Consider the following 11,149-nt stretch of genomic DNA (forward strand, 5'->3'; position numbering starts at 1 on the left):
AGTAGTCAGTCTCAGGATGAGGAAACTGAAGGAGCCCAAGTAGCTTGTGAAGGTGCCACAGCACAGGTTGAAGGAGCTACTGGAGGTAACAACTGCAGGAGGAACTTTCTGAAGTGACCTTCTGCAGCCAGTAAAAGTTATTTTAAAAATTAACGTCTGGAAATAGTGATCTTTGTTTCTTAATTTTCTTACCTTTCAAGTGGTTTTGGGGGGGGGTTTTGGGGAGGAGTTTTAGTCTTTTTTGGGGTTGTTTTTGGGGGGGGTTTTGGGGTGTTTGGGGGGTTTTTTTGGGGTGTTTGGGGGGGTTTTGGTTTTTTTGGTTTTTTGGTTTTTTGAGGTTTTTTTTGGTTTTGGGGGTTTTTGGTTTTTTGGGGTTTTTTTTGTTTTTTGAGGTTTTTGGAGGTTTTTTTGGTCCTTTGAGATTCATTCCCTTCTTCAAGATACTCTTAAGGTTTTTGATTTAGCAAAAAATTAAACTTGAAATATCAAAGACATGTTCATTTTTAAATGGGATATATTTCAATTCTTGAGAGAGTAGTGAGAAGGAGGATGAAGAGGAGGAAACAATTCAACCATATTACCCTGCTTGCTAATCAAAGTGGTAATGAGGGGCAACAAAAATCCCGAAGCTATGAAATGCAAAGTAGAATGTTTGGGTCCTTTCTTTCATGTGTGTTTGTTAGCATTAAAGACTACATCACACTAAAGGCTGTTTTATCTTCCCTTTTGCAGTTTGTTATCTGTATAGATACATCCTAGCACAGCTGGAACTACAAGAAGAGAGGAATGTGTTACTCAAGTTAACACTGTAAAACTCTTACCAGTTACAAAGTTATTTTAACAGTTGAGAATTTTGTGTCTCACTAAAATGATTTCAGAATCGGTTATCCATTCAATTTCTTCAGGGATTTAAGTGGATCTAATCAAATGGGTTTCTGAGTGTGTCTTTTTTACAACATATTAAAAGTTTTGGGTTCTATTAATTTCTTCTCTTTATAAACAACTCTTTGTTTTGGAAAGAACTATTTTGGTATGTATTTCAAATACTGTCAATACTTGATTATATGGCATTTTCTAGACATTTGGGACTCTCTTGATTATTATTATTTTATTAGGTGTCAGGTTGCACCATATTTGGCAGATCAGCATGGCTGCGGCAAGGGAGGACAATGGATGGTCTCACCTCCCACTCCTACAGCAAGGTTTCTGCAGGGGCTGGGTGGGACTTTGTCCTTGTCCCTTGCTGGGGTATAGCTCAGGCACACAGTTTTTTCTGTGCCCTGGCTTCTGCTGGTCACAGGTGGATGCAGCACATCCCGAGAGGTGACGTTTATAGGACCAGGACAGCAGCACGTCTCAGAGAAATCACTTACCTAAAACTGTAGACATGACTTACTTTCCCCCCCAAAATAGATGCCTATTAGATACATCCTAAAATATCTTAGTCCTGCAGAAGCCTTAGCTTGCCTTGTTCGCTTTAGAGGCAACTCTAGGACTTCCCCACATTGACTGAAAAAATAATTTGTGGGCATTTTGATTCTAGGTTCTCAAGCTAATGGCCATCAGCCCTTGAGGTCTCTGCCTTCGGTACGTCAGGATGTTAGCCGATACCAGAGAGTGGATGAGGCTCTACCACCAAGTGAGGTTCTTCATACTTTAATTGGGGGATAGGCTGCCTGGGTCTTACTATTGAGATCTCATTACATTTATTTTTGAAATGCGAGAACTGAGAGTAAACAGTTGAGAAGTTCTAAGTGAGGAGTGGTGAAGGTGAAATGTAGTGTAAAAGGCATCGCACACAGTCTGCAGACTATCAGGATGTGTTATGATAATTATACCTGGTGTGTACAGACTTGCTAAGTGGCAGTTGTGGAGAAGCAGGAAGGCACAGTGCTGCCTTTTCAGTGTGCAGTGCACGTGGGGAGGGAGTTGAGGTGATATGCTCTCTGAGGCACTTGGGAAAGATGTCAAGCCCTCCAAAATCTCTGAATACTTCTTGTATGGTGATGATTTACAACGTCTTTAATCTCTGTGGGTTACGTGAAAGGAGTCTGTGTTTTCCTTGCATTTTTGAGGCAGTGTGAAGACTTCTTGAATTAAAATAAACCTGGGTATTAGGCAAGTTGGGTGAGCCTAAATTGACAGATAATTTCACTGATGCATGTGAAAAATACATGATTCCCAATTGTTGGACTAATTCAGTTATTTAAACTTGGGGCAGTGAAAAACTCTTCAGTATTAAATATGTAAAGAAAGGAGAAAGGACCATAAAAAAAAAAAAAAGCTGTACAGCCAGTAGGCAACTTGGGGCAGTGAAAAACTCTTCAGTATTAAATATGTAAAGAAAAGGGAAAAGGCCCTAAAAAAAAAAAAAAAAGCTGTACAGCCAGTAGGCAAACATTGCTTTAAAACAAAAAAGTGAAAAGAGTTAAATTCTGATCCACTGAAGTCTGTGGGAAAGCTCTATTACTTTAAAAGATTCAGGAATTTGGATATTGAGTGTAAAATGGATAGATCCTTATTTCACAGTATGGAATGGGACTGTGTTTGCTTTGTAACTGAAGAGGGTAACTGGAAGGAGCCTTCTAGCAGAACACAGATATAACTGTGTGTTGGAAAGCTGGGGCGATGTGATGATTTCGCTCCCTGCTGCTCCTGTTATAATCACTGTATATCCCAGCGTAGTCCCGTGTGCAGATCCTAAAGTTAATTAACTGCCACCTCAATTTTTTTTCCCCAATGAACAATTCTGTCTTTCCTGAATTTTTCCTGAAACAGTTCTCTTCATTCTATCCTATTTTGCTGCTCTTTCTTTTCTTTCTCTGAGCATACTTTCCTGCATAGCTCTCCCTCACCGTAGAAATGTTTTAAGCACTCATAGGCTGTTTTGATTGCCTGACAAAGATAGCAGAGTAGTTTGCGTTTTGGCTGGTTACAATACCGAGCTGTTGTGCAGAGATGACAGCGGGAGTTTATCTCAAAACCTGCCTTTCCTCCCTCCCCGTGAGTCAGCCCTGCAGAGCGATGCGAGAGCCACTTGGCTGCCTCCAAGAATGGGCAGAAGCCAGAGGACATGTACAAAGCCTGAGGGCTTAAGTTTGTCAGTATTAAATTCTTTACAGTAGAATTTAGTTCTCTTTCTCTGCTGTCAAGACATTTATGTGCCCTCTTTCCTCATGGAGTGGTTTCTGCTGAGCACTGAGAAGCCAGATCTCTGCTCTCCTGGTGTGTCCATGGTCTGGACTTCCAACACTTGTCTCTAGCTTGTGTTGCAAAACCCGTGGACAGAATTACAGCTACCACTTGCTCAAGAAGTTGAATTCGTTGTGATATTTGCATCATTGGCACTTAGTATATGAAGGAGTTTTGTTGTTATAATTGTCCATCTTTTTTGGCAGGTCTGCTGACCTTTAACACAGGTGTATGTAAACCCAGGGAGAGCAATGACATCTATTTTATTACTGTTCCTGTTAGCTGGGGGAAAATAATGACAGGTGTGAAGGTTTTTGGTACTTATCCATTGGCCTTTTGCACTGGAATAAGCCTCGGAGATTGGATCTTGAATTACTTCAGACCAAGAGATTTAGACTAAGTATTCCGGTATTCCTTTTTTAATTTTTTTCTGAGACAGTTACTGGTTACTGGGAAATAGATTAGAGAGATGAATAGATATTATTGGATATGGATTCCACAGAATGTTACCTACAGTGGCAGGTTTGATTTATGGGCTAAAACAGGGAAAAGCCATATCTCTTAACCCTTCGGTAAGCAAGTTCTGTGCTGAAGTCATCCTGTAAAAGCGAAATAGAAACTTATAACAGTCAGTCACTTAGAAAAGTGACGGAGCTAAAATGAAACAAAAAAAACCCCAAGCCCTCCATAGTTCATAGTATTTTATTGCTACTTAGACTGGGAGGCTCGAATTGACAGCCATGGACGGATTTTTTATGTGGACCACGTGAACAGGACAACAACATGGCAGCGACCCACAGCTCCCCCAGCCCCACAGATTCTCCAGAGGTCAAATTCCATACAGCAAATGGAACAGCTGAATCGCCGGTAAGAGTTATCCTTGTTATGTGTGAATTATGTGCTTGCAAGATGGAATTCACCATTGTAAGACTGAGCATGAAGACAGGTCACAGTTGCTATTGCGCCTGGCCGTATGTGTTTATTTTTATGTGGCTGTCTCCTTTAATTTGCATGTGGCCTTCTAGGGCTTTTGTTCATAAGGTGTGTGGCTGAAAAAAACCCCCAAAACTAATAATGGTTTTCAGAAATTCAAAATGCCATTAACACAGAACTTAGAGATCAATATTAACCTACATGGCAGAAAAAATGAGCAAGCTTCCCTGGGGCCACAATTGGATGTTAGTTACCGTATACTGTATATACAGTCCAGTTTTCTAACCCTAGGTACCAGAGCATCCGAAGAACAATGACTAATGACAGGCCTGAAGAGCACACGAATGCTGTGGATGGAGCTGGAGAGGAAACAGACTTTCACCATTCTAATACAGGTTAAAAAAAATAGATCCCCCCCAACTCCCATTAAGGAAGCACTGTCACTGAAAGAGTTGTACGTCTAGTGCTTCTCTTGCTTATGTGATTCAAGTCAATATAGTTCTTTTGGAACAATGATAATTACTGGAAGTCTTTTATCACTTCCTTTGCTCTTAGATTTTCGAAGAGAGAATGTGCTGCCTCACTCTACCTCCAGATCCAGACTTACTTTATTGCTCCAGTCTCCTCCTGTGAAATTCCTTATCAGCCCGGAGTTCTTTACAGTGCTGCATTCGAACCCTGTGAGTAGAGCACCTACAGCTGAAAGACTTGCATAACAATACGTGCTTAAAAACACAGTTGTCTTGTGTACAAAGATAGTGCTCACTGTTTGATGCCAAGATACTGGGGAGGATGTATAAATTCAAACACTTGTCATCATTCTTTGAAATTGGTGGGCTATGAGAGTTGTCCTTACTGGTGTTGTAGCTTCTACAGTTTCTATTTTCCACTCAGTTTTTATCTTTCTTATGATACAAACCCCATTTTTTTGGAGCAGTAGCTTTCTTACTGTGCTTTGCAGAGGGTAAGAGACAATTCTGAGAATGAAAATGATCCTTATTTTGTAAGATCGCTTTGCTGCTTTTGGGATGATCTGTTTCCCCAGATTGCCTTGTTTACATCAAAATATCTTAGAGGTCACACTGAACAAAAAAGTGTCTTAATCTGTATTTAACTCTTCTGTTTTGCCTGTTCTTCAATGCTGCTGCTTATATAGGTTTTATTTCAATGTTTCTTGGGATTTATAATGTAAAGAGGAGTAAAGGAATGAATAATTTACTGCCTGCAAGTACCTGTGTCAATAACTCAGTGGTTTTTAAATCACTTGCCATTGTTAGTTTGGTTTTGGTGTATGTATGTTTGTGTCTGAGTAATTCTGCTTAGCTTGCATAGCTTTATCTTGAATATATGAAGTAGAACAGAGGTAGGTAAGACCTCTGGACACGGAATAGTGGTGTAGGGGCACAGAGTGGTGTAGGTAGCAGCACAGTGCAGTAGAAAGGCCTGTCTTGGCTTCTGTCTGTTGCTAATCCTGAGAGAAAGTCTTGGTTTGTGGTTGGCTGGGGTTTTTTTTTTTGAAGGGAAGGTTATTAACTGTTTATTTTACCCCTTTTATTTAATGTTTTCCCTATTCCTGAGTACTGTCCTTTTACTCTTACTTTATTACATAAATTACACATGGACATGCAATAATAGGGTAGTTTTGAAAAATCAAAATGTGGGAACAATATTCATGTAGGTTTGTGATAAATTCTACAAACTTATGTATCTTTGTCATGCAGAAAACCTGACCAGTTTTATTGCTATATTCTATGGCTGCATTTGACTCACTATTCCAGAAATTAGAAAATATGAAATCTCTACTTCTAAAGCAATTTTAATAGGATTCTTCAGAGTTCTAGGGACAAGCGTTGTAAATAGGATCTATAACGTATTTCATCTTTTGCTGAAGTGAGTCATTTAGGAAATTTTGTATATCTCAAGCAACAGAAGAAACATCAAACATTTATCCCAAGACCTCAGAAAGAGGGTTGTTGTTTTATACGGTTGTGGCTTAGGTGGAGATAATTTTTAAGGTTTTATAGATGATTACATAATTTATTTACAGCAGAAATGTTTGGTTTTGTGGTAGGAAGAAGTTTTATCTTCTAAAAGTATTTTCTTTCATTCTTTATTTTTTAGAGTGCCTACCGCATGTTTACAAATAACACGTGTTTGAAGCACATGATCACCAAAGTCCGGCGGGACACCCACCATTTTGAGCGCTACCAGCATAATCGTGATTTGGTGGGCTTCCTCAACATGTTTGCTAACAAACAGCTGGAGCTGCCGAGAGGCTGGGAAATGAAACATGACCATCAAGGCAAGGTAACTGATGCACATGTGGCTGTCGAGTGCTTGATTGTGGATGTTGCAGTGGCAGGACTCAGCTGGTTGCTCTTAACAAGAGCATAAGTGCACTTAGTTCTCCAGCTGTAAGAGGTGCACATCCTTTTCTCCTGCTTTTGCCAAAAGAAGATTGGAATGTCTCGTCTATGCTGACAAATCATTCTATGGAAGGAGAAGGAAACTGATTAAATGGGTATTAATCATTAAAAGGAAAATAGCTAGAAAATCTGTAGCCTTTTTACAATGAAATAAGTTGCTTTGATTCCCTTAGATGTTCAAAAATTCTTTGGAAAAGCATTATCTACTGTGTAAATACAGGCAGTTCAGTGAAGTTTTTTGGAGCTTTGCCTGTGTACTGGTACGATAATTTAGACGTAAAGTTACTTTACTTTCATCTACTGATTTGTATTTAGTTATTTTTGAACTATTTGTATTAATTTTTTTTCTTGTTTAACTGAAGCTTTTCTTTCGGGCTTTTTTTCTAGCAAAATGTTCTAAAATTAATCATACATTTTTATATTAGCCAAGTAATTTTAATATAGTTTTAAACTAGTGTATCCTCACTATCTAGAATATGATTGTCTGCGTTGGAGATAGGACGGTTAAAAACAGACTGATTAGCACGTGAGGAAGTAATAAGGTTCTCACTTCATGCGCAAAGTCCTAAATAGGCTGTAGGCATATTAAGCTTCTTGGGTCTTACGTTTATCAGTCTTGGTATGGTTAGCTCTGAGTGTCCATAAAAACAATGATCTTGAAAAAGATTACAGGCAGATTCTAAACTGATGGGTAGAAAAAGTGCTTGAGGGTTGTTTTCTTCTTGGGTCTATTAACTGTGGAAAGCACTGTTGTTTTTTCATTAGGAACACAATTAGGAATGTGTGATTACTGTGACCTTGTTCTTTGCCTCACTCTTTTCTGTTTTAAGTCATTCTTTTTCTGTTCAGTTCTTCAGAGGCCTGTTTTCTCCTGAAGAATACAGTGATTTTCAATTGACTTTAATAAGCCCTCTGTAACAAGGAATAGACCTTTGGATTTCTGCTGTGATACTTGGTAGCTGTGATGCTACCACAACATTAATCAACAAGAGGAAGCACTGAATAAATTCCCACGGGGATTTCTTCACTTTGAATTAAGCTCAGTATTGTTCATTTTCATTGTGTTGAATTGCCTTTGTCACAAGTAGCACTTGTGGCTGGTAGAAAAGCCTATTCAGGACTCGAGTGAGATGATGGCCAGTACGTGGTGAGGCCAAACCAAAGCTGGACCTGCCTTTACTAAAGCATAAAGCTAAAGGGGAACAAGTAGAAATTAGCCATGCCAACAATATAGGATTATATTTCCTTTCCCTGACTACTCTTCCCTGCTGAGATGAGGTTTTCCTTTTTTCCAAGTATATCATAGTAAGAGGCTTGGTGCTCGTGCTCAGAAGGCACAGTGCGTGCACATGTGTTATCCAGTGCTTTTGTGCAGTATGTGTGAGTATATGTTCATATTTTGAAACCAAATATGAATGTATATGCTTTTTAATTAGATCTCTGCAAGGTATGCAAATACATAATAAGCTATTGCAGGACTTTTTTGGTTTTTTGTTTTTTCTTCCTACAGTGAAGGAATCTGTTGTAACTGATTGCTAATGTCTTCAGTAGGAGGAAAAGGTGTTCTAGCAGGCTTCGTAGACTTTAATTGGAAGGATAACTTGGGCAGCTATCTATGCTTAACAGGCTAAATGCAGTTTTGGCATTATCCATTTTGTGTCAGTCTCTTCAAGCATCGTAGATTTATAGGTTATAGCTAGACTGGAGTTAGGAGAGGAATTTTTTTGAACGAAGACTGAGCCACACATTATTTTGAGCTGTATGCCTGTGTCCAGATTAACCCAAAGCCTTGAAGTGCCAATGGTTATCTTAACCAAAGCATGAAAGTAGTAATCTATGCTTTACTTTAAAGTAGGCTGCTACTTGTTGGCCTGCAAGTATTCCTATTTCATAAGGCACGGTTGTTTTTAAGTTAATGTTTAAACTGGTTGTTTATTTATATGTAATGCTGAAGAACACTACATGCAATGTAAGATTGCTGCATTAACTCAAAAGAGCTGTGTAGCACAACTCTAGGTAGTACTTTCTCCTATATTGAATCAGTACCCTTTTTCCTAAGTTATTTTATGACATAATGTTGACTTAATGAAATCAACCTTTTTTTGGATGGAAATGCATCACGTCTTGTAAATACACATAGACCAGACTAGATACAATAGTAGATAGAGGGACATTAAAAAAAACACCACCTATACCAACCACTCGCCAGTAAGTGAAATCAATAAATTTATCAATCAGGATCAAAATTTTCAGAAAGTTTTGATGTATTCCAGCAACCTCTTCCAGTCATTTTCCAGGCCCAGAATGGAAATTTCCAAATTACTTCCGTTCTGCTTTCCCGCTGGTTTCATTTTGTCATGTCTGTATACTTGTGCTGCTAGTGACATTGTTATTTGTCAAGGTGAACGAGCCCTGCATCAGGCTCAAATGCTGCAATTAAATTGCATTTGTTGAAGGCGCTTTACAGTTTTTGAACTGTGGAACAGTCAGTTTCATTTGCATGTCTGTAACAGTGGCAGATGATGAAGACAGTTCTTCCTTACTGTTCAGGTCATGTGATTCCTTCTTACAGGCACAGACTACAGGTCGAGGTGGTCTGTAGTGCTGTGTAGGAGGCTTGTTGCCCTCTTCTGTCCCTCCATATGCTTCTCCTTCCTTGGGAACGGGAAGTATGAACATTTTGTCCAGTAACAATCCATAATGGTGTTTAGTTGCTGCTTAGCATGACACACCGGTTCTGACTGCCTTCATAGCAGTCAGAAGAATTGCATTTTCTCTGGTTTGGCTATACCAAGCAGTCTGAAACAATGATTTCATGAATACTGTAAGATGGTGTTGCTGCCAAAAGAACCTCTTCTGCTCTCCACTCGTCCCTGGTGGGCTGACGAAGGTTAGAACCAGCAGGGAGTGGGACAAAAATAGAGTAATTTTAGCCTTGACCAGCTCCCCAGCTGGATTCAGTGCATGGCTACACAAACACTTGTGCCAGCAGAAGGCAGGAAGGGTGTGCAAGGGACAAAACAAGTGGTCAGGATGGGGGAAGATGAGATTGTTTCTTTTGCTGACAGTGCAGGACCGAGTTGTTTATGAAACTGTGGTCGAAGTACCTCACTGTTATCCAAACATAGAAATGGCTCCCACAGTCCCTGACCACCTCTCTGCTGGTCCAGATTCTCCGATTCCTCAAACCAGATGTCACTTTCCTGTAACTTTCCTCAAAACTGGGATCTTTTTTGCCACTTCCACGTGTTTCCAGTATTGTGTCTTGAAAAAGCTCAGTGCGTTGAAATAGAGCAGAGCAGTGCTGGTTTCCAAATACAAGACTAACACTGGAAAAAGTTTAAATTTCAGGATTTTAGAGACCTTTGTGGTTTGAATTGGACAGAATTGTAGGAGCTTTTCGTTTTCCAGGATGCATGCTCCTGTGACCCTGCTTTCAGTAAATGGTTGACGGGCTAATACATGGTAGTTCTGGTTGCCTGGGTTAAATATTTTTGTTGCCATCATCTTTTTGTCCCTGACCAGTTTTTAAAAGGTTAGTGAGCCGAGAATAGTTGTATCAGGAGAATGGGGAAATGCCTGTTGTCCCATCGGTTAGTTCATCACTGGATGCAGTCCTGAACTTGACACATATACACCCAGTTGTGTTCATAATGATGTGGTAAAGAGTTCACAAAAGGAAATGGTTTTGCCACTTGATGATAGTTTCTAGATGCTTATAAGGAAATGAAAGGGAGAATACACCAGGATTACTTTTATTAAACATACAAATCTTCTCTCCTTAACAGTCATTTTTAAGCTTCCTAATTCTGAAGCATGTCAGATGAGAAGTTCAAAGGGCTTTATAGGCATGAATGAGGTAATGCATTAAAGAATTCATCCCTTCAGTGAGATGGAAAACTGTTATCCCTCTTCTGCCAAAGGGAAGTGCAAGCCACAGTAATGTGAGGAAGATTTTCCGAAGCCTCACATTAGTGAATGAAACCTAGATCCTGAATAGGGATTAACCTCTAACTTAGGGGGAAAAAAAGTACTGGCTATAAATACTTTCTTCTTTCTGCGTCTCTAGGCTTTCTTTGTCGACCACAATTCCCGCACGACCACGTTCATTGACCCCCGGCTTCCCTTGCAGAGCAGCAGGCCCACTAGTGCATTAGTCCATCGGCAGCACTTAACTAGACAACGTAGCCACAGCGCTGGGGAGGTAAGTTGGATCTGCCCCTTCTCGTTGGGAAATCAGGTTTTTAAGTTCGTCTTCTTTCGCATTGTTCCACTCGCAATTCCATGTTGTGAGGAGCATGGTTCTTCCGTAAGCATATAGTACTCATTCGTAAAGATTTACTATTTTATTTGCTAGCCATTGTATCTTTTGAGATGCAGGATTTCAGTGGAAAAATACCAGATGTGAGTTTCTCTTACTTTTAATTTGCAGTAACCACATTCAACCACAGGAGAGCATCTGATTACAGATTACCAGTATATGTATTCTCTCTTCTGCTGTCAAAATATGTGGTGCTGTCTAGCATGGTAACTGCAAACTATGTTTATATAACTCTGCAGATGGGGGGGGGGGGGCGTAAGGGGAATTTTTGTCTATA

General features: G+C 39.7%; 1 protein-coding gene across 1 annotated transcript in view; it reads left to right on the forward strand.

Moving 5' to 3' along the window:
• The window catches only part of HECW2 (HECT, C2 and WW domain containing E3 ubiquitin protein ligase 2), a gene marked incomplete at its 3' end in the record, with an annotated part of 62,575 nt that overhangs the window by 32,436 nt on the left and 18,990 nt on the right, over window positions 1-11,149 (forward strand). Inside the window, 7 exon segments of the mRNA XM_010136630.1 lie at window positions 1-85; window positions 1,544-1,639; window positions 3,909-4,059; window positions 4,417-4,520; window positions 4,681-4,805; window positions 6,247-6,432; window positions 10,621-10,755. The exon segment at window positions 1-85 is cut by the window's left edge and continues 1 nt beyond it. Coding sequence (XP_010134932.1) covers window positions 1-85; window positions 1,544-1,639; window positions 3,909-4,059; window positions 4,417-4,520; window positions 4,681-4,805; window positions 6,247-6,432; window positions 10,621-10,755 — 882 coding nt within the window.

Source organism: Buceros rhinoceros, unplaced genomic scaffold (assembly GCF_000710305.1).
Source record: "Buceros rhinoceros silvestris isolate BGI_N320 unplaced genomic scaffold, ASM71030v1 scaffold2315, whole genome shotgun sequence".
In the NCBI taxonomy this organism is placed as follows: Eukaryota; Metazoa; Chordata; class Aves; order Bucerotiformes; family Bucerotidae; genus Buceros; species Buceros rhinoceros.